The sequence below is a fragment of the Hippoglossus stenolepis genome, chromosome 2 (assembly GCF_022539355.2).
Source record: "Hippoglossus stenolepis isolate QCI-W04-F060 chromosome 2, HSTE1.2, whole genome shotgun sequence".
NCBI lineage: Eukaryota > Metazoa > Chordata > Actinopteri > Pleuronectiformes > Pleuronectidae > Hippoglossus > Hippoglossus stenolepis.
The window spans coordinates 3,552,758-3,574,709 of NC_061484.1; the positions used below are offsets into that span (position 1 = coordinate 3,552,758).

Below are 21,952 nucleotides of genomic sequence, written 5' to 3' on the forward strand. Positions count from 1 at the left end.
GATGTTAACACGTCAGTGAATTTATCATGTTTCTGAACTCTCTGACATACAGCTACAGTTTCTATTTGCCTTTACGAGAAAGTGGTGATGGTGGCCCTCAAAATGATCAACTAAAGCTGACTAGAATAACACTCAGACAAAAAAGTGTGGGGAAACAACATGCACATCCATTAAAACATGTAAGAGGGTGCTCGAGAAGAAGATAAGATCAGATAAGACTTTATTAATCCCAATGGAAATTCTTGTGCCAGCTTGCTCCAAGATTACAGTATTGAACAACATACAATAGAAAAGAATGCAGTACAAAAAAGGCATATAACAGAAGTATGCAAAGAGGATGGTGAATCTGTATTTATCAGGAGTCTGAGGAAAAGCCTTGCTCTCAAAGCATCACCAAGGCAAATTGAAATACTGATATTAAACCTTCTGAAATTAACAACAGCTGCATTCATTCGGACTGTTTTCTTAATAGACCCAGTCTTTCTTTTATTTTGGTAGCCTGATTTTTTTTGTTTTAATAACATGATTGTGTTAAAGTTCATCAAAAGGCCTCAGCATCATCACAACCATCACATTCAGTGACAAACAAGGTAGAACCTCCACATTATTCAGCCAAATAACTTATAATTATTATAGTGTAGAAATTCATTTTAATTCTATTTTGCTGATAAAAACAAGCGTTTAATTCCACTGTAATAAATAACTTAATGTGTTAAAATTGTAATAACCCTGGACACACCTCTTAAAATGTGTTTAAGTGTTAGTATTTTATTTTATATGCTTATCCTCTTAATGTTAGATAATAACATGGAGGTAAGTGCTGTGTGAGGACACCAGGAACCAGGAACATGATTCCAGAGTGGAAATGTGTGAATCTTTAAAAAAAACTTTGTGAAAGAACCCAAAATTACTGGGAGAAAATACAAAGAATATAAGGTCAGGGTCATACGTAGCATTTGCAGCCCTTGGCTTGTGAATATGTGACATTACAGATTCAGCCATGAGAAATAAACAAATGGTTTGACAAAGTTTGCCTGGTGAGCTGTGAGTGCTTTAAAGATATTTCTGCTACCACAGCTATCATGATTTTACCATATATAATTAGATAAGTGGATATGATGATATTTAAACATTTTCAAGGTAACATTTTAGCAAGTGATATTACTCAGTTCTAATAGTTCTAATATTTAATTTCTAATATTTCAGTTTTGATATTGGGAATAAGAGTGAGTTACAAACTTTCTAAATAAGAGTATAGGTTCTTCAAAGAGAGAGAGAGAGTGTGTTATAAAGTGTAAAGTTAGATTTGTCTTATATTCTTCACTATACTGATAACAGTTCCAACCTTGTTCACGTGTATTTGTTTCATTTCTACAGATGCACAATGACTTCTGTTCAAGGCTGAGGAAAAAACCTGATGATGTCATCGGTGGCTGAAGATGTAATCGGGGTCATCTCACCTTGGGCTTGCTTTAGGCCACAGGTAGCAGTTACAGTATGTGTGGGTTTACAAACAGATGCTCTCGAGTTGCATGATGAGAAATGTAGGATCCAGTGTTTTTTCTGCTCTTGACACATTTTACGGACTAAAAGTTAAAACATTTAAATCTGTCTCATGTGAGTCACCCAAATATTTATGAACACGCAGCTACACTACAACATGCAAACAATTGTAATAGTTTAGTAGATTAATTTTCTTTTCTTTTTAATTGTCCTGTCCAAGAATGCCAGCACGAATGTTTCCTTTGCTTTAGTAAAAGTTTTTTCGTCTCATTTCTCAAGCCTCAGTTTGTGACAACACAACTGCAGCACATTTCCAGCTTGCGACTGAGAAAGCTCTCATCATACATTTTACATTGTGGTCACAAATGTAGACACTTAAACACTTCACTGTAGACATCATAAATTATTGTTGCTGTCCTGTCTGTAAAGCTGAGCTCTGTTTGTGGTTAGCAGGGACCTGGAGGAGGAGATTTCTTATCTCATTTAGATGGAAATGGTTCTAACTCTAACATGATACATGATCAAAATAATGTAAACCTGTAGTTTGTGTATAATGTAAAACTCAGTTCACTTTATGTTACTCTTTACTCTTTACCATACTAAGAATAATTTACACAGTCATGTATTTGATCAGACATTCATAACCTAAATGTTTCTCTGTACATTAAAATTATTTCTTCATCTTTTTGTAAAAATAGAACTATCACTGGATTGATGGTTATATCTATTATTTCTAATCAATTTGAGTGATAAATTGAAATTATTTGTATTCCCTTTGGCCAGGACACAACTCTTCAAATGTTTTCAGGTGCTAGAATTTGTTTGTACTTTATTTATTTATCCTCTGAATGTTAGTTACAAACATGGAGGTATAAGTGCTGTGTAAGGACACCACCAGGAACATGATTCCAGAGTGGAAATAATGCCTTTTCCTTAAATATGTAGTCTCAAAACAGTTCTTTTAAAAAACGGAATCTTTTTTTTTTTAAATTGTAGAATTCAATGAAGAAACCCAAATACACAGAACATGACGTCAGTGACCTCAATAGCATTTGCAGCCCTTTCTCTGTCCATTAAAATTATTTATTCTTGTAACTATAGAACTATCACTGGGTTTGTGGTTTTATTTATTCTTTATATACTAATCAATTTTAGTGATATATTTAAGATTTAAGATTTGAGATAAAAAAGTAACAAGACTCCTAGTTGTGCAGTTGTTGGACGTGAGGCCTGCAGGCCCTCTCCCCTCCTTCCTCTGTGGTGCACTTTAACTCACTGGGAGGCCCACGCAGACAAGCAGAGGAGCAGCTCGGCTCCTGACTGAAACGAATCAAAGCAACATGCAGCAGAGACAGAGGAGTGGGGTGGTGTGAGGCTGCAGACACATGAAGCTGCAGACAGGGAGCAGGGCCCGCAGAGGATCCCCCTCATGCCCCGTGAACGAGGCGACAAAATAATATCACGTGATCCAAAATGGGCAGTCCTCTGACGGGGCTGAAAAAAGCCATTTTCTGGCGCTGCTGCAAATTCTGCCCAAGTCCAGATAATTGATCTGGATCGTGTGTGGGAGCAGAGCGGAGCTTTCATGTCGGATCAGGTAGGAACGACGCCTCGGCGGCTGCTCTTTGTCGGGCTCATCGCGCCGCTGTTTGCTGAGGCGCACACACTGTGGACGGTGTCACATTTTCAGTCTCTTGTTCGCCTCCTCATACAGAGCCCTGTCAGTGAATTTAAGATGGCTGCTTTGTGTACCACTGTGATTTTCCCGTGGCTCTGCACCCCTCGGTGCTGCTGTTCGCAGCGGGTGCGCTCGGTCTCGGGGCTCGGTGGGCCGCCGGAGCTCCGGGGAAATGAAACGCTCTTTGTTGCTCCGCTGCTCGAGGAGCGGAGCTGATGCACAAGATGAGGCCACACAGGGTGATTCAGTAGTCGGCTGTTGTGCACCACCTCCTCGCAGACTGCATGCAGCCGCTCGGCTGCTGCTCTCTCCACGTTATTTATCGCTGCAACATGTCAGCCGAGGAGTTTTCTTGTTGCAGCAGCTCCCTCTCTTTGTTGCTGCTGTCCCAAGGACGAGCTGCAGACATTGTCTGAGAGCAGCCACTCATTCTCCACACGGGAGAGAACCCATAGTCCCAACAAACATCATGCACAGTGTTCTACTGTGCAGCCAGCAGCTCTCATGTTGTCGTGTGCTTCCCCTGCAGATCTGTCCTGATGGATAAAATGCAGCCCAACCGGGTTAAAATCACAGATGTGAACCCCCACCTCACATGTCCACTGTGCGCTGGTTACTTGATCGATGCTACAACCATCGTAGAGTGTCTGCACTCCTGTAAGTTCCACTCATTGAAGCGTTACACTGCATTACATGCATGCACACAGCTTTTTCCACTATTAACCCCAGTGAGGATTAGGCACAGAGCCTACAGTGTTGTGCACGGTGAGCAGAGCCTCCTGCACACTGTGGGATGTTGAGTCTCATATGTGACCCACCGTTAATGTTGATTTTCAAGCCAGGCCCACTGGAAAGGAACATGTGTGCATAATAATAGTGTAATGCATGACAACTAGCATTCATGTTTTTGTTGATGCTGCATTTTAGGTGTTGATTTAACTTGGTTGCAACTGTGGTGGCAGGAGGTGGATTTATTGGGTTATATTTGAAGGGTTTCTGTCAATATTTCAACAGTCAAATCTAAAATGTCTTCATATAGTACATTGAATTGCAAGTGTTTATAACACAGAGTCCACTCCATGTACTACTTATCATAACTGGTGATGATACAGGTCAGTGTTCTAACAGCTGTGTCCTCTCTCTCTGCGTAGTTTGTAAAACATGCATCGTTGCCTTCTTGGAGACAAATAAGTTCTGTCCTCGATGTGACGTCCAGGTCCACAAGACGTGTCCACAGCTCAGCATCAGGTAACTATTGATGGCTTACAATGGGGTTCTTTAAAAAAAAAAAAACACACGCACATCACTGATTGCAATGTGTATCATGTCTAATATTGTGAAACTTTCTTTGTTTTCCAAGAGCGGACAAAACTCTTCAAGATATTGTATATAAGCTTGTTCCGGGGTTATTCAAAGGTAAGACCGTGTTTATGAGGATGTTAGTCAACATATTATTTTTAGGCAAACTCTTAGTCCATAGTGTTGGTCGTTGTCGTAGGGTTCTATGTAATAATGCATTTTTTCCCTCTGAAACTAGATGAGATGAAACGGAGGCGAGACTTCTACGCAGAGAATCGCGTGCTGGAGCCGGGGGAAGTGGTGGAGACGTTTAACATAGCAGAGGATGAAATCATCAGTCTGTCCATACAGTTCTACGAGAGGAATAAGTGAGTCGCTCAGTTCTCATTTTTACATAAATAAATTCTGGGTCTGTTCACGGTAAAGTTGGATAATCTCCTGAAATTATCCAGAGGGGCTGTATGTGAGGACACAAATGTCTGAGTTAGTTGCTGTGGACATTCTCTAGAGTTTCTCCTGCCAGCCCCCTCCCAAAAAACAAATGGGCAAATGAGCCCATGTGAGAATACAGCAGGAGATCCTCCTCCATTCACCTCCAGCAGGTGGGCGTTTGTGACGTTTCTAACATGCAACGGACACAAAACAAAAACAACCCCCCCCCCCCACAAATCTTTCGGGGTGAAAAAAATTCAATACACATGTAGAAGACGAAGCAGATGTCAACTCGGACGGATGAGATTCAAGAGTTTTTGCTGATACGGGCCGATGTCGATGTGCTGTAAACAAAAAACATGTGATCTCCATAGTGGATTTTGTCCAGCACGCTGCGGCTCCCCTCACCTTTACGCTGCGGTGATGTCTCTGTGTTGTCGTGAGCTGAGAATCTCCTGCTGCGTTCTTCATGTGTGAAAGACGTTCTCCAGAGTTCATGCCTGAAAACTGCTAATGAGACATATTTAAACAAACGGGTTCCAGTCAATCCTGCTGTACGTCTCACTCAATCAGATTTTCTGTTTGTGTGGAAAGAACTGTTAATAATAGTTTTAACCTCATGTCTTTGTATTTAATGTTTTCCTGCAGAAACAATGAGATGCAGCGTTCAGAGATGGAGGGAGACAAGGTAAAACCTCATTTCAGAGAAGATGTTGGGTCAAGCAGTAGTTTAAGCCTCCACACCACATGTTTGGTGTGGTTCTTCTGGTCGTCAACCTGGATTAATATGTCCCCTCTCTATTCTTCTCTTTGTTTTCAGACCAATGGTAAACGCTTCCTGCAGTGCCCGGCAGCCATGTCCGTCATGCACTTAGCAAAGTTCCTGCGGAGCAAGATGGACATTCCCAACAACTATCGGGTAATTAGACACAGTGCATCCATACACAGCAACTCCTCCCATATTGACTCTGTAGCAAACTACAGGGGTCTGACACAATAATAATAAATACATCGGGGGACTTTTAATTCCAAAGTAACTTAATCACACCCACAAACACTGCTACAGATGTCAGCACTGTGGTGTGTGTGCATCCAGTGCAACATGATAAATAACAGAGGTTCCAATCTTACAATTTGTGCTCACACTGAGGGACGCTGCTTCACAATGAATGGACATGTCAAAATGAATAGTTTTAAGAAGAGTGTATTAATTAGATGTAAAATTGCTGCATTAGGCCACTGGTCGATGTACAATATCTGACCATCCTTTTTACACGGGGAGCAAGAGCAGGAACATGTCCTGAATTTCGGTGTGAAAAGTAAAATTAAATTAATTTTTATAATTTATGAGATGAGTTAAGAATCAGGAAGCTCCCAGATTACAGTATCACAATATATAATAGAGTACAGTGAATAAAACGATAGGGTAGTAAGTCTGGAAAAATATATCAAATATATTTATGTGCTACAAGTGAGAGCTGCTCTTGTCCATGCATTATTCTATGCTAATACAGTTAGCCACACTACTAGCCTCCTGGCCACTGTCTAAATAACCTGCAGTGCTTCAGTTGTTCTAGTTGTAGTGGTTAACACGTGAAACCAGAGTTGCATCGATACAATATTATTATTCACCTTTTACTTATTTACCATTCAGTAACTATCTCCCATGAGTCTCTGGGACGCTGTAGTTCAAAGCTAACTAAATATTAATCTTCATGTTGTTAAAATGATGAGTTACTACTTTGTCCTTGTTTGGTTCAACATTCAATCATTTTCATGTTTAAGGGTTTTAGTTAAGAAATGTTTGTATTTTGTTTGTATTTTCATGTTTTTCAACGGGAAAAAAGGATAAAAAGAAAAATTCTAAACAAAATCCCGCAATATAAACAAAAAAGAACATACGCTGTGTTATGGAAGTTGTCAACCTAACAATGGTTTCATATATTGTACTGAAAATTGTGCGTCAATCAGTCTTTATGGAGCCAGTAAGATTTCACATTAGGGGGAATCACTATAACCTTGACCTGAATTGGTTTTCTCTCTGTCTAACATGTGGTTTATTATAGACGGCCTGTGGGATGATGGTTAAAATGGTAAAAGATAAGTTTGTCAATAACGTTTGCTGTTGATCTGAGGAATATTTATATTGACATAAAGAGAACTGGCTCCAGTTTGTCTCCCAGTGCAGCACTTTGGGTTTTCCCCTTTTCCTTCTTTCCCCCTTTTCCTTTATAATGCTTTCAAATCAAAACCTCACAGAGTAGACTGAGTAAGTGTTGTGTTCAAATGAGGATTTACTCTGTTTACTGTACGGCAGTAGTACTGAGCTTCAGTTGGGGAAACAAAGCATCAGTGTCGTGTTTTAGCTTTTCAGAAACACAGAAACCCTCTTCTTCAGTGACTGATGAATATCAGCCAGTTACTGTCTGACACACTGGTGATACTGGAATCTCAAGAGATTTAAGTTGGTCTGTTTGAAAGGAAATGTTTTATTTTTTATTTAGTATTAAAATGTGTATCTACAAGTTGTAAGCAGTTACTAGTGGGGTTGAGTTGACAGTAAATAGTGCTACAACATATCAGTTTAGAAATACTCTGGGGAAACATCTAAACAGGTCAGAATTTAATGTGACACTTTGTAGGGTTACTGAAATGGCAGGTGTATGCTTCACCCGGTTGAGTGGTTGAAGCTCGTTTTACTGACTTAAATTGTGAAGTGATGAGCTGCAGACTGTGGTTTTCTTCTCCTAACCTTGCTTTTGAATGGTGGGACTTGTCTGTTACAGGTGGAGGTGTTGTACGGGGACGAGCCCTTGAAGGACTACTACACACTCATGGATATTGCTTACTTCTACGAGTGGAGACGGGTGAGTGACAGCTTTTAGATTTATGACAACTTTCTTAAGCATGTTTTTAGATTTATTACGTTCAGCATGCCGTGTGCTGAATGTAATAACCGGATATAGTGATCATGGCTAGAGTGATCAAATGTGTATATGAAGAATTGTTCCTATACAAATTCTGTTTACATAATTTGATTATAGTGATCAGGTAATCCGCTTGCAGTGTTCATTTTGGGTCTTGTTACAACTTGTTTAGACCATGTGTGTGCGTGCGTGTGGGTCAGCACGAGAGAGAGAGAAGGAGCCGGACAGGCTGATTAATGCACTCAGAGCTATAAAGAAATATCGATTATAATGTGGTTATCAGCGTTGATATTGAATCAACGTTAAAACTGTATCTGGTCAGAGGTCAGCTGAGTGTGTGTGTGTCTGAGAGAGAGCGAGGGAGATGATGATTGTAATGATCAGTGTTTCAGACTAGTGTAATACAGTGTTTTCTGCTGTTTTTAATTTCTAGTTTCATATTCTAGTTGCGTGTATAAATCACATTGTAGCTTAAGTGACAGTGAAAAAGAGTTGAGGTTGTATACACAATATATTTTGCCTCTAGATGTCGCCCTAACACCAGCAATATCAGCCCAAAACAAATGCCTCCCCTGCCACATCTCTCCCCTCAGCTACATGTTGGGCCAGTGAAAGCAGCTCCTAAACACACAACCAGAAGCACATGTCAGTAAAGTTCCCCTGAGGACAGTAGAGCTGACAGAAAACAGTCCAGTTAGCTGCTCTGCTTATTGGTAAAATGGATCAGTCACATCTCATTCGCAGGTTGGTGTTCCTGCAGCGTCTTATTTCAGGGCTGCGCTCACTTTTGCAGCAGATCTGCATGGCGGCTAGCAGCTAGACAGCATGGCTGTTATCGATGGCATAGCCTTGCCATACTGTGTGTAGCCCACAGGCTGTGTAAAATCAAATAAAAAGGTGGAACTGCAGTGTTTTTGGTTTAATTGTGCCGCGGTGGAAGACAACTGCAATGCCATTTAATTCTGCAATAAAGATGATAGCACCTTTTCACACTGAAGACAATAGCTAGATGTTGGTGGGGTTTTTGTCCTTTGTTGTTCCTCTGCCTTTTCAGCTGAGGAACGTGGTTTGTTCAGTGGATGAAATTCTGGAAGGTCGATGTGGCTTAGGAGGTACAGCGGGTCATCCCTCAACCAGAGTGTTGTTGGTGTGATCCCAGTCTCCCCATCTCCCGATGGTTCAATACCCGTGTCCCCTATACTGCATGCCGAAGTGTCCTTGGGCAATAAAGATGCACTCGTATAAATGTGTGTGTGAAGGGGTGAATGGCAAAACTGAACTGTAAAGAGCTGTGAGTGATCATCAGGACTAGAGAAGCTCTATATAAATACAGACCTTTTACCACTTTTCCTAAAAGCTGAACTGGACTCTGCCATCTTGCTTTTTAAACATGTTGAGGGCTGGCTCACTCACATGAACTAACATGCACATGCATTAACAAGAAAGCGAGCTTGTAACAGCTGTACTAATACAATACACACACATAGACAGGAGGAATTCTGTGCTCAGAACGCCATTACTCCTTTAGTTTTACATGGACAACAGTTGCTGGCTGTTACATACATGTTAAAAATTGTGTCTACTTTACCATGTAAGAATGGGAAAGGCAAGGCCAATTCATTTTTGTTGAATACAGACATTTGGGTTTAATATCAAAAGATGATCATGGGACAAGAGTTCACAATTTTAGCTTTTATTTCCTGGTATTTACTTCTAGATAAACAACTTGAGGCATAACAGCAAGGCGCTGCTGTTGTTTGCAAACCTTACTCAAACAAGGGGTGAATAGTGGTGGACTGTTTTCGGCAGTGGATGAATACACATTTGGTGCTTGTGTTTCTTGCAGCAGGATGGTGTGAGTGAGACTGTGTCAAACAAAGTGTGTAACTGTGTGTTCAATGTATGATGCATGTTGTCACCCAGTGCAACAGTGAGGCTCATCCATACGTTTTTTAATAGCTCGACAACAATGCAGCTGTATGACACAATAGACATGAGATATACATGCATCAGTCTTTGACTTCACAGGCAGTACTTGTTAAAACGATCAATCAATATATTAATAATCAATAAGTTGTTGCCAGCTTTAGTATTTAACAATTGATTTAAAGTAATCAACTGTACATTTTTGCACATTTTAAAATGTAATGTAATGTAATGATGGTCTGTGCTCCTCTGCAGACTGGACCCATCCCCTTGCAGTATCTGGTCAAACCCAACCGGAAGCGCAGGAGGCCGTCCCAGTCTGCCGCTCAGGGCCACTCTGACGGCGTCAACACCAGTCCGACGTCCGAGAGCGACTCCCAGAGTGACAAGGTCCACAGTCCCACCGCAGCCCCGCTGCCCCGAGCCTCCTCGCAGTCCAGCCCCGCCTCCCACAACCCCTCTCCTGCCATCCAAAGCTCCAACGGTACCTCTGTGCCCAACAACACTCAGCGACACACTGTCGCATCCAAACAGGGCGCCAGCGCTCGCAAGGTGACTGTCAATGGCACAAGCTCCGGAGCTGGCAAAGAGGAGGCGAGGGGTGGCGACAAAAGTGGTTTGCCCCCGGCGACCTAACGCGTGTACGGGGCAGCAGGGAGGACAGTGTTTGAATTGCTCCCTTCTTTTTTTCTTCAGAGCAAAAGGAGGAGCTTGAGTTCTCCTTCTGGACAAATGGGGGCCAGATTACTGTTATCACCTTTCAACAGCAAAGACTGAGAGTGCAGCCAAATAGACACTTGTATGTATGTATGTGTGTGTGTGCGTGTGTGTGTGCGTGTGTTTATGTGTGTTAGACTAGAACAGTGCACACATACAAACTGTACAGTATGTATCAAATGTGAGCATGTGTGCATACATATGTATAAACTTATCTTTTATACAAGATATTGTAATCGTTTTGTATTGTATATGCTGTGGGTCTGATTCATTTCCATTGTTCTTTCAACTTTGGTTTGGCTTCCAGAAAAAAACGTGCGACAAAATGCTGGAAGGCATCCAAGTGCACATCACTGCTCCAGTTGGATGTAAAGTAAAAAAGAAGCTGATCCTTGCCTTTGAACAGTCATGTTGATAACTGCTGTATAAATGTCCAGTAAAAGCTCATCAGGTAACACACCCATGACATAAAACTGTCAATGCACTTTGTTAAGGTCAGATCACACAATCCAAACCAGTATTTTCCAGCAGGAGAAGCATTTATATGTACACATTTCCAAGCACTACCATGCTTTCAAGCTGATAACGTCTGTCAGAAGACCATGTTCCCTCTCTCATGGCACTCGAAGAACTCAAAAGGGATTTGAATATTTGGCCATGTATGTCGTAGTTCCATCGTTTTCAACATTCCCTTTGTTTCTTTTCAACAAACTGATACTTTTTTTATCAGCCATATGTGCATGTTTTAGGTCAATAAAATGTTTACTTACTAGGTTTTTCTGAGCCGACTGTCCTGTTTGATTCCCTGATTAACTCAGTAGCTTGTGTGTGCTGTACAAAAACTGAGTAAGCAACTTTTTTTACAGATTAGAACACAACTATGCAAGTTAAATAAGTTACATTTCACTTTTACATTTATACATTCAATATATCTAGGGACGAAAGTCCGAAATTTCACAGTCTCATTACTGTGCTTTGATACACGACGCCGTATCTCTCGCAATCTGTGTAGTGAAGGTTACTGAGTCTTTAGGGGCTCTGTGTGAAATGATCCAGACAACAGGTGTCAAAGCATCTGACAGCAAACATGAAGAAACATGAAATGTAACCAGATATAGTGAATTCTTTAAATCTTGATATTAATATGAGGTGTATTAATCTTTTAAATGACAGAGCGCTCACTACACATCATTCCAACACCCAGCTCAAACGTACAAGGGTGGAATCAGCCTCCATCTAACAGTGTCGGTAAAAACTGACGATTATAAAGATGTATTTATTGGTTGATACAGTAGTAACTTATTTACTGGTAGGACAATCTGACAGTTCAGTGTTTATGCAGTGCATTTCAATGAAGAAAAGCATATGAACACATATCCCAACAGATAAAAGAGAAAACAGAGTTACACCCTGCCTTTGTCTCTATAGGATGAATTCATAAATTGCTTCATTCACATATTTCAGTGTTTCAGTGACACTGACACTTTTCTTCAGGAACACCATTCCCTAGATCTGTTTACAAATCTTTCCCAGAATACATCCCATGTAGTGCTTGCAATACTGACAATATTCAGACACCCAACATGGCAGATCATGTCATGTGAGCTGTGTTCAAGGACCGTACTGATGTGCAAAAAATGTTTAAAGTAAATGCTCCTTGACCAGGATGAGGTTTATAACCAAAACCAAAAATCATTTGGCAATGATCCTGCTGGTTTACGAGTCACTTTGCTCGTGTGGTGTTGCAGATACAATGAAGTCCTGCTTGTGCGTGCCATCGCAGTACGGTGGGTTGTTGGTGTATTTGCAGCCGCACAACCAAGCAGAGGTGTCCTTCTCTGGAACAAAACGTAGCGGGAACAGGCCCGGGGCTTTCAGTTTATGGGCTCCATCACAGAAAGGCTGGAATATAAAGGTGTGATCAAACAACACATAGGATTTTATTTAACTTGTGAGTGATTTAGATAGAAATAAAGACATTTTACCTGTTTCCTACTTTGCCCACAGGTGCACCAGGAGTAACGCTTTCCACCAACCAGCTCCACTTTGAAAGGCTTCTTAGAGGGGATGACAGGATCCGGAGGGAGGGTGGAGAGCTGCACCTGTGGACATTTCAACAGTGTTCTCAGTTTCTTCTGATATGTGTTGCAACACTTCGGGATTAAAATAGTACAACATTCTTTGAAAGCTTGCTAAAATAAAAGTTAATAAGTATTAACCTCGGTCTTCGAGCAATGGTCAAAGTTTAAATATGATAGAGTTTGAAGCCCTGCATGCTTTCACAAGTGCCTCGTCTAACTGACATCTCCCTGACTCACTGGTAAGTTCAGGTTCAGTTCAGGTGGCACAACTTGCATCTTTATGATTCTCAGACCTTTTTCCACCACAGACATTTTAAGGTCACAGCAGGAAAAATGCATACCCCCACCAAGGTCACACAGTCCCCTTATGAAACCACAATCAAACTCACTAGATCCGAATTTTGATTTGCACCACATTTCACACACTTATAAATATCACTTACCTAAAGCCTGAATTTTTTCATCAATATCCATTTCAAATGCTGAAAAGCGCCCCAATCTCGCAATGTTAAAGTAAATTAAAGAAAATACTGGATTTTCCCACTGATCCGGATCCACACTAAAATGTAATGGGTTCTTTCCTGACCAATACTGCATCCATCCACCAAGTTTCACGGTAATGTGTCATGTAGTTGTTGCATGATCTTGCATACAAACCAGCCAACAAACAAACGGACAGGGGTGAAAACATGGCCTCTTTGGTGGCTGCCTTCCATTAAAGTGATCTACAGTAGAACCACGGTCCTGATATTGTGAATGCTGGCTCGTTAGGGCAACTGATGGGACGGAGCCACTGTTCAAGCTGTGGCTCAGAGGTTAGAGCGGTCGTCCTCTAACCAGGAGGTCAGTGGTTGATCCCAGTCTTCCCTAGTCCGGCAAGATACCGAACCCCAAATTGCCCCTTCTCATAGAGAAAGTGCTGCACATAGATGCACTGTATGAATGTGTGTGTGAATGTAAAACTGTACTGTTAAGAAGTTTGAGTGGTCATCAGGACAAGAAAAGTGCTATATCAATGCAGACCATTTACCATGTTTCCCCTGTGCTATTTCTGCCCTGACAAGTGTCTGCTGTAAATAATGTCTCTATGTTCATGAAGTTACTCCAGCTAACAGCCTAGCCCTGAGCTAAATCTAATATACTAGAGCAAGCTGTATTTCAAATAAAGGCCGGATGGAGCCAATCAGCTGGTGGGAAACATATCATCTTATCAGACCTGCTATTTTTTTTAAGTCAAAATGGTTTGAACCTCAATGGAGATTCAGTGCACACCAAACTCCACGCCTTTAGTAGACAGGCCTTCTTTTTTTTTAATGAGACGCATTTTGACAAAGCACATTCAGAAAAACACAGGTGTTTATTAATATAAGTAATGGACCTTTTTTTCCACAGAGCAGCCATTTTGACAGGAAACAGTAAATAAACACAGGTGTTCACATCAGTTAAAGCTCTATACCTGAACCCAACAGAACCTTCATCAGTGTCATTACTACCACCTAAGTTTACCTACTATAAATTTAATAATCTTCAGTGTCAGATCTTCAGGTGGTGATAAGAGCGACGCGGTGTCGATGTACTGTAAACAAAATCACGTGGTCTCTGCGGCAGAATTCATACATTACATCCTGTCTGCTGCACCCCCCTTGTCTGAATCCTGTGGAGGATTTGTTGCCATTGTGCCGTGTGTGTGAAAGACAAACTACGGAGAAAGGTCGGACCCAATTCTCCTGAGATCCTCCGCAGGTCATGTCTGAAAACGGCCTGAGACAGGTCAACATGTCTCTGATGTAAAAGGTCCATCAAAGCTGCTGAGTTACTGTGCAACAACAGTCTATAGGAGAGGTCTCATCAGGTGTTGATCGGAAACGTGTGTGAAGTGTTAGGGCCCATTCACAAATACACAATCAACACCCGATCTGTGTGGGCGAGGGGGCGAAGAAAACATTGGCTGCCTGTGGCGAGGCAAACTGCAGCATGGCTATGGAGTTCAACTTTGGTGAACTTGAGCTTGACCTGCGATATTTGTTTCACATTTGCACATGTGTGGCAGGGGCGGACCCAAGGGCGGGGCCAGGGGATACTGGCTAAAGCTGAAATATGATTGGCCCCTAGAGTGCCCCTGTCCTGTCAATAGTCACTTACTAACAATACATATAACAATTATATTCTAATTTTTTTTTTTTAAGAAAAAAACAATGTGCTTGAACAAAGAGTAATTTTCAAAATATATTTAATAATGTGTGTCTTTGCTCAAAGCTATAGAGGTAGCAGTGAACAAGGAATGACTCAAATGTGCACCTTACTGAATCAGGAATTGTGATGGATGTTGGACACATCATTGGCCCCTCTGTGTAAATTGTGGCCCCTTAATGGCCCCTGATTTAGAAAAATCCTAGATCCGCCACTAGCAGGTGGCCCAACTATCCACAGTTCCTTTACATACTGTCAGTATAGTGATAGACAGATAGATAGATAGATAGATAGATAGAAGGATAGATAGATAAGATAGATAGATAGATAGATAGAAGGATAGATAGATAGATAGATAGATAGATAGAAGGATAGATAGATAGATAGATAGATAGATAGATAGATAGATAGATAGATAGATAGATAGATAGATCCCAAGGGAAATGTAGGCATCCAGTATCATACAAAACAGTCCAACACAAGACCATAACAATAACCAAAGGTCAAAAAAGGGGCAAGAATAAGTTCACTGCAGTGAGGTGACAGTCTCTCCACCAGTAGTACTACAAAGCTGTCACTGTAAAGAAGTATGTGCTAATGGAGATATTGACAATACAGATATTCTAAGTACAAGGTGATGAAAGTACTGAGTAGAAAGCATGCATGTAATGTGGAGCAGTGTACATAAGCAGTCTCTTCAGTTTTGTTGTTGTATTTAGCAGTGAGTGACTGCGCAGTGATTTCACAGACAGCGGGTCATCAGCCGAACAGCACCTTGTTTACAGCGTAGCACTGGGACTATATTTACCTTGGGCGCTGCTGTAGCTGGGAGCCGAGGTTGTCTGAAGGTGAAGCTGATCCACATGTGATCTAACTTCGTCACCAGGGAGTTCATGATGTCTCCGCTCACAGATGGAACTCCAACACTGACACTGCTGCTGCTCACAGACACACACAGACAATGAACCACGCTCAGTGAGCGACGGCACCAGTCTGAGCTGTGTAGAGAGTAAGAGCTCAGTCAAACACACACACAACAATAACACAACAAACAATTACACACAAACACGTCACAGTCTGACAGCTGCGACCGAAGCGATCAGTGAAATCCACTTCCTGTGTCACATGTCAGCCGCTGAGCCAATCAGGAGGCGGGTGTCGCTCCACGAGTTGGGAGTGACTGAAAGATGAAATGAAGAAATAAATAAGATTCAACTTATACTGAGAATTGGTAAATGTCACCTTCATGAAACAATGTTTTCTAAGTCCTCTGTGATTGAATTTGATTTGTATGTGGAGACATCGAACCTCATTATAAACAATAAGTTACAATTTGTTATAGGACGTTTAATTTATTTATTCTTTAATTGTAATGAATTAAAGTTGTTTGTGTTGAAGTTATTTGACATATATTCTATTTTATTTGATCTTGCTTTGTAAAATTGTATTGTATTGTCGCTTCATGGCTGAATGTCTACATAGTCGTTATGTTTTGTGCATTGGGAAAAAAAAAGTAACTGAAAAAATGAATGATTCAATAAAAGCCCTACATGATTTTAACCATTCATATCTAAACAGAACATTGTGTGTGTTGAGGAATTTTTGACCATCCTCACACATTACTGTTTATGCCACTGTATATTATGGATATAATGTATATTACACTATATCTGTAAAGGAGAATAGAGCCGGTCTAGTTCCACAGATACTCCCTTCTCTCTCCAAGCAGTACCCAAGGTCAGGTTATAGATAAAGGACCAACCAACAGTACATTGTGTCTACGCTCATTGACTTTCATATCTAACTCAGATGCTCCAGACAGAGAGGCCCCAACTTTAACTCTTTTACATATTTCACCAGTGGCAAGATGTAAGGACACACCGTGATGTAGGAATGCATATTTAGACTTAACTATCCAATAGGATGCGAACACCTACATGTAACATAGAGAGTGACAGCAATTCTAGCCTTTCATGGATGTGCTGTTAGAATGGGTGATACAAGTAGAGGGAGATATACTGGGAAGCTGTGGGAGACATCTTCAGACTTGGGGGTGACAATTGCTCAAGTTACTCTGTTAGCGTTTGTATATTGTTCCAACTTCTGGTCTCCTTGATGCATCAAGTCTACATTAAAACCTTCTGCCTAAGACATCAGCTGCTGCCTGAGTTCTCCTTTCACCAGCTTCCAGAAAACTTCCATCACAGTGTGGAGTATTTCTGTTGCTTGAAACATTCAGAGTCGAGAGCCGACTGTTAACTTGGTCATGCTCATCGTCATGGAAATACAGAAAATACATTTCAATAATACTATCAAAAGGCTCCGGTTCACTTCCTGATTAACGTAACTAAACTAAATAGTTACAGACAAATAGATAGACCAACAGATCAGACTGTCACTATATTCCCTAGCATTATATACAAGGGCATATATCAGTATATTATTTTACAAAAAATATTTGGAATCAATTTAAAGAAACTAAAAATCAACTAGAAATCAGAGTACACGGCTGATTCAAAATAGATTAAAAAATTATGACAATTTTTTTTAAATATTCCTTTAATATATTTTGGAAACATGGATACAAGGAAAGTGTCAGGTCTTTATAAAATGATAATGTGAGGAGGCTGGTGGGACTGATGACATCAGTGTTCCTATTCAAGGTGACGGTCACTGCTTCAGCATCAACAGCGTTGTCACGGACACACCAACAGTTTTATATACATATAGTGTACATTTGTATAATAATAAACAAAATATGTAATAAAAACGCAATTTCAGAAGATGATAAATCAGTGGAGGTAAATGGTCTTTATTTATATAGTGCTTGTCTAGTTCGGACGACCACTCAAAGCGCTTTACAGTAAAGTTTTACATCTTGCCCAAGGACACTGGGATCGAACCGCCGAACTTCTTGTTAGAGGACGGCCGCGCTAACCCATGAGCCAAAGCTGCTCCAATATCAGTTTAATATCTTACTGTCACATCATTTAAACACACCTTTCACCCACTTCACCAGATCCTGGAAGATGACCTTGATGTGTGAGCCATCGCAGTATGGTGCGTTTTTAGTTTGCTTACAGGCACAAAGCGTGAGCGTCCTGTCTTTGTCAGGGGTGAAACGTAGAGGAGAGATGCTGGGTGCGGCCGTCTTGTGAGCTCCATCACAGAAAGGCTGACGACAGAGAGAGAGAGAGAGAGAGAGAGAGAGAGAGAGAGAGAGAGAGAGAGAAAATACACAGAGTTCATAACTATCTGCATATTATTTCATAGGGAGATCTGAACTTTGTAAAACACTATACACCCATCTCATCATCATCAGCAGCAAAGGTGATCCCATCCTAACACCCAGGGTTAAATTGGGATCACACACTGTCTGAGCTGAGCTACATCTCCTTTAATGTCATATTATTATATCACACTTGTAGTTTTTTTTAATAATTGGTTATATTGAGTAATTCTCTAGACAACAAAGAGATTTAAAGGGGATTCCTACAGACAACTAGTGTTAACAAGGAGCTTTATGTATCTGGGATCAATTATCAGACGTCATCACATTCATTAGGTGACGTACAGTCGGTAACGCCGTATACAGCATCATCACACTTTCAGTCAAATCATTCTTGATATACAGCTCAAACTATATAGAGGGCTCAAACTAGACCTCACAGAGATATTTGTACACACACATTTTTGGTCACTCCTATTTGGAAGTTAATGAGTTGTAAATGAAGATTCTTTGAAATATGTTGATTATTGACAGTAATGTGTGTGGGCGGCGCTAATAAAAACACAGAACTTCTCCAAGATGATCATGGAAATATGCTGAGGCCTAAAGAAACCTACAACACAAGCTACACGTCAGTCTGACAACACACAGTCTGCTGGTTCTTCTCAGGTCGTCTAGTCATAAAAATATCATGTGACCAAAGTGCATATAGCAGGTGCTGTGTGTTCAGTTAGTCTGTAATATACAAGATTTGTTTTGTAATGTATTGCTACTTACTTATTGATCAGGCCTGTATAATTGAAGTATAAACACATATTATGGTGAAGTACTGGACGTTTTTCAGTTCGGTTTTATTTGTATGGCGCAAAATCACAACGTAAATTATCTCAAGGCACTTTAAGGTCGACACAATATTATAGAGAAGTTCCCACACTGAGCAGAGAGAAAAACAGAAGCAGACTCAGTGTGGGAGGATATCTGCCTCCACCACTTCTTAGTCATATGTATATAATCTCCATTAAACTGTTAGATGATGGCCACAGTTTGCCTGTAGTATATTCATTGTTCTGTTGTCTGACAGGACTGATCTGTGTGTTACATTAACCTGCAGCATTTTTGAGTCATGACGTCAAAGTTTCATATTGTGATGTTAATATTTACATATGTTTTTTAATGTTTTAAATGAATCCAGGTTGGTTCTCTGCACACAACCTACTATTCTATTATTCTGACTTCAACTGTATGGAACACTTTCAATAACCCTAAGGAAAGGCCTCAGCTTTCAGTATTTGCATGCTTAAAGGAAGAAGTTCAAGTCTCCACAAGCAAATTGTCTCTCAACAGCTTTCAAACTGGTCTTAAAGTAAACTGGACACAGAGTGGTAAATGAGCCATGACTGGCACTCAGCTCCAGGTGTGTCTGACACCTGAACCCCCCCATGATGTGTGATGTCCTCACCTGTTTCTTACTGTGTCCACAGGCACACCAGGCGTAGCGTTTCCCAGCAGACACCTTCACTCTGTAGGGCAGCCGGGCTGCAGGGACCGGCTGTGTGGAGAGCAGGCAGCTCTGCACCTGAGACAACATGGGACCCACAGCACAGGGACAGTGAGAGGACATAAACCTTATCAGGAATAAACTGGGACTGACTTTCTTCTCTCTTAAATATCAGAATCATTCACTGTATCTAAAGATTGATAACACATTTCCACTTCCCCCCACTATCCAGAAATGAAGATTAAGTGTCCCAGACACAAACGCTGCCTTCTTGCCCATTTGCAGTCAGAGTCTGCGTAGCGAGGTCCCATCGATACCCATTGTTGACCAATCGGGAGTCAGGCTCAGCTGTCAATCATGATGTTACACCCCATTTTTATAGCATCAAATAACTGATTTAAAGTAAACTTAGTGGCAAAATTAACATTTATAAACACACACACACACACATGACTTTTTAGATTCGTCCATGTCCCATCCAGTAACATGGAGATGGCCGGGTTTATGACCTATACTGCAGCCAGCCACCAGGTGGTGATCAACACACTTTGTGGGAACAGTCATGTCGTCCATGTTTAATTGCAGTCAATGATCAGAATGTACAGCTCATGGACAGTAAAATAAAACTGGAAAAACATAGATAAGTAATAAATATAAATCAACAGCTGCTTGTTCAATGATACAAATAACTCAACAGCAGGTTTTCATAACTATTTCTGCTTCTAATCTCTGCAGGTTTGTTGGCAAAACACAGGCGTGTCAAGGTGAGCGGAGGAATGTGAGGAGGAGGAAGGTGAGGAGGAGGAGGAAGAGGAAGGTGAGGAAGAGGAGGAGGAAGGTGAGGAGGAGGAGGAAGGGAGGAAGGTGAGGAAGAGGAGGAGGAAGGTGAGGAGGAGGAGTAGGAAGGTGAGGAGGAAGAGGAGGAGGAAGGTGAGGAGGAGGAGGAGTAGGAAGGTGCGCTACACGTTCTTTCATTCTTTGTACAGAAGAGAAAAGTGAACAGAAGAGGAAAGCACCCGCTCACAGACTTGCAGTCATGACTCAGGAGTGTTGAACACTCGCAGGAGATAGAAACCCCGGATGAAGGCAGGTCTCACCGTGGAGGAGGAGCCGGGCAGCAGAGGTCTGAATCCTCTCTGCAGCACCAGCCTGCTCATGTTCATCCTGAGTCTCAGAGTCTGATCGTCACTTCTTCTCCTGTCGTCGAGTCTTACTGCGGCTCCTTCACTAAACTTACAGGAAGCGACCCAACATGGCCTCTCCGCAGCCCGCCGCTGATTGGCTGCTCAATGTAAACAGCTCTGCGTGCTGAAGCCGCGCCCCCACCTTCTACCACACCTCCTCTTCTTCAGTCAAAGTTTCAACAGGTCAACTTTTTCATAGGAGAAGTCAAATTGTCAATCTACCTTGCTCACAGAGACAGACTGCAGACTGGCTCTGCACACAATGTAGTGACTTGTGGAGGTTAGGGTTACTTATTATGCCATGTGTCATCAAAGAGAGCTGAACTTTGCAGATTGCCTCGGCTACACATGCCCCGCCTGTCCAGTATTGTTGTTTTAAGTAAATAATGTAGCTTTATTTGTCACGTATACAATTATACATGGTACAATGTACAGTGGAATGTGTTGTTGTGGCTGCATCCAGTCAAACAAGGTAATTGTTTTGATTTCCTTCTTCCTCCTTTTCTTTTTTCCTTCTTCGTCCACCGCCTACTCCTTCATTTCTAAAGTGATTTTTTTATCACATCATATATTTATTAGTTACTATGAAATGGATTTGTGATTACCTACAAAAATATTTGTCAAAACTAACCTTTTGAGTCACATGAACCTTTTTTTTGTTATGTTGCTTAACAACTGAAATCTGAAACAAATGTTTTATTGAAGCTGTCAAATCCTTTAACATAACAGCTTGGTCCAGGTCCATCTGTAACATCCACCATCACAACAGCCCACTTGACAAAATCATAAGAACGAACAGCTAGAATAAAACACTAATAACCTCTGACACCACACACACACACACACATTACAGATACAGCCACATCATTCACATTCACTGAGTCATGCCAACCTCTATGTTTACATCCAACACATCCATCAGCGCTCAATCTTTTCATTTGAACACTATTTCTGAATGACTTGGTATATACTAGTTATAAGCTGCACATTGCTCTCTGGACTTTGTATGTGGTGGGCTGTATGCTGAATGTTGCACTGATACCTTTACACAAATGAAGTTCCTAACAGATTAACTTATTTAAATTTAATGGATCTGTTCTATTTTATATGGTGCGAGAAGATCTTTATGCTCCAGCTGCAGCCATGACCAGAAGAAGCAGGGTTTTCCATCTGTGCGTCCTTTGGCACAAACATTCACTTCGACTCAAAGAGGAACTGATTAGATTTAGGTGGTTAAAGGTCAAAGGTCAGGTTCATTGCGACATCATAAAACAGGCTTTTGGCTGTA

General features: G+C 41.1%; 3 protein-coding genes across 4 annotated transcripts; 1 reads left to right on the forward strand and 2 right to left on the reverse strand.

The window, feature by feature from the left end:
* Positions 1-2,788: 2,788 nt before the first annotated feature.
* LOC118120690 (polycomb group RING finger protein 2) lies at positions 2,789-11,258 on the forward strand. The gene is made up of 9 exons (XM_035175868.2): positions 2,789-3,100; positions 3,711-3,838; positions 4,333-4,429; positions 4,542-4,597; positions 4,719-4,848; positions 5,561-5,600; positions 5,733-5,831; positions 7,699-7,779; positions 10,021-11,258. Exons 2-9 carry the CDS (start codon positions 3,721-3,723, stop codon positions 10,399-10,401), a joined length of 1,002 nt encoding a protein of 333 aa, XP_035031759.1. The 5' UTR covers positions 2,789-3,100; positions 3,711-3,720; the 3' UTR covers positions 10,402-11,258.
* Positions 11,259-11,747: 489 nt separating this feature from the next.
* LOC118120693 (CDGSH iron-sulfur domain-containing protein 3, mitochondrial) lies at positions 11,748-15,885 on the reverse strand. Its single transcript, XM_035175883.1, has 3 exons — positions 15,562-15,885; positions 12,468-12,584; positions 11,748-12,384 (listed from the first exon to the last, which is right to left on the reverse strand). Exons 1-3 carry the CDS (start codon positions 15,646-15,648, stop codon positions 12,199-12,201), a joined length of 390 nt encoding a protein of 129 aa, XP_035031774.1. The 5' UTR covers positions 15,649-15,885; the 3' UTR covers positions 11,748-12,198.
* A 1,660-nt stretch (positions 15,886-17,545) lies between these two features.
* On the reverse strand, positions 17,546-20,759 carry LOC118120702 (CDGSH iron-sulfur domain-containing protein 3, mitochondrial). 2 transcript variants are annotated; one of them, XM_035175905.2, is made up of 3 exons: positions 20,578-20,759; positions 19,442-19,552; positions 17,546-17,928 (listed from the first exon to the last, which is right to left on the reverse strand). In XM_035175905.2, exons 1-3 carry the CDS (start codon positions 20,641-20,643, stop codon positions 17,740-17,742), a joined length of 366 nt encoding a protein of 121 aa, XP_035031796.1. In that variant the 5' UTR covers positions 20,644-20,759; the 3' UTR covers positions 17,546-17,739. The 2 variants fall into 2 exon arrangements, with proteins under 2 accessions (XP_035031796.1, XP_035031787.1); XM_035175896.2 differs by having other exon boundaries at positions 19,442-19,558; positions 20,578-20,756.
* Between the last annotated feature and the right edge of the window lie 1,193 nt (positions 20,760-21,952).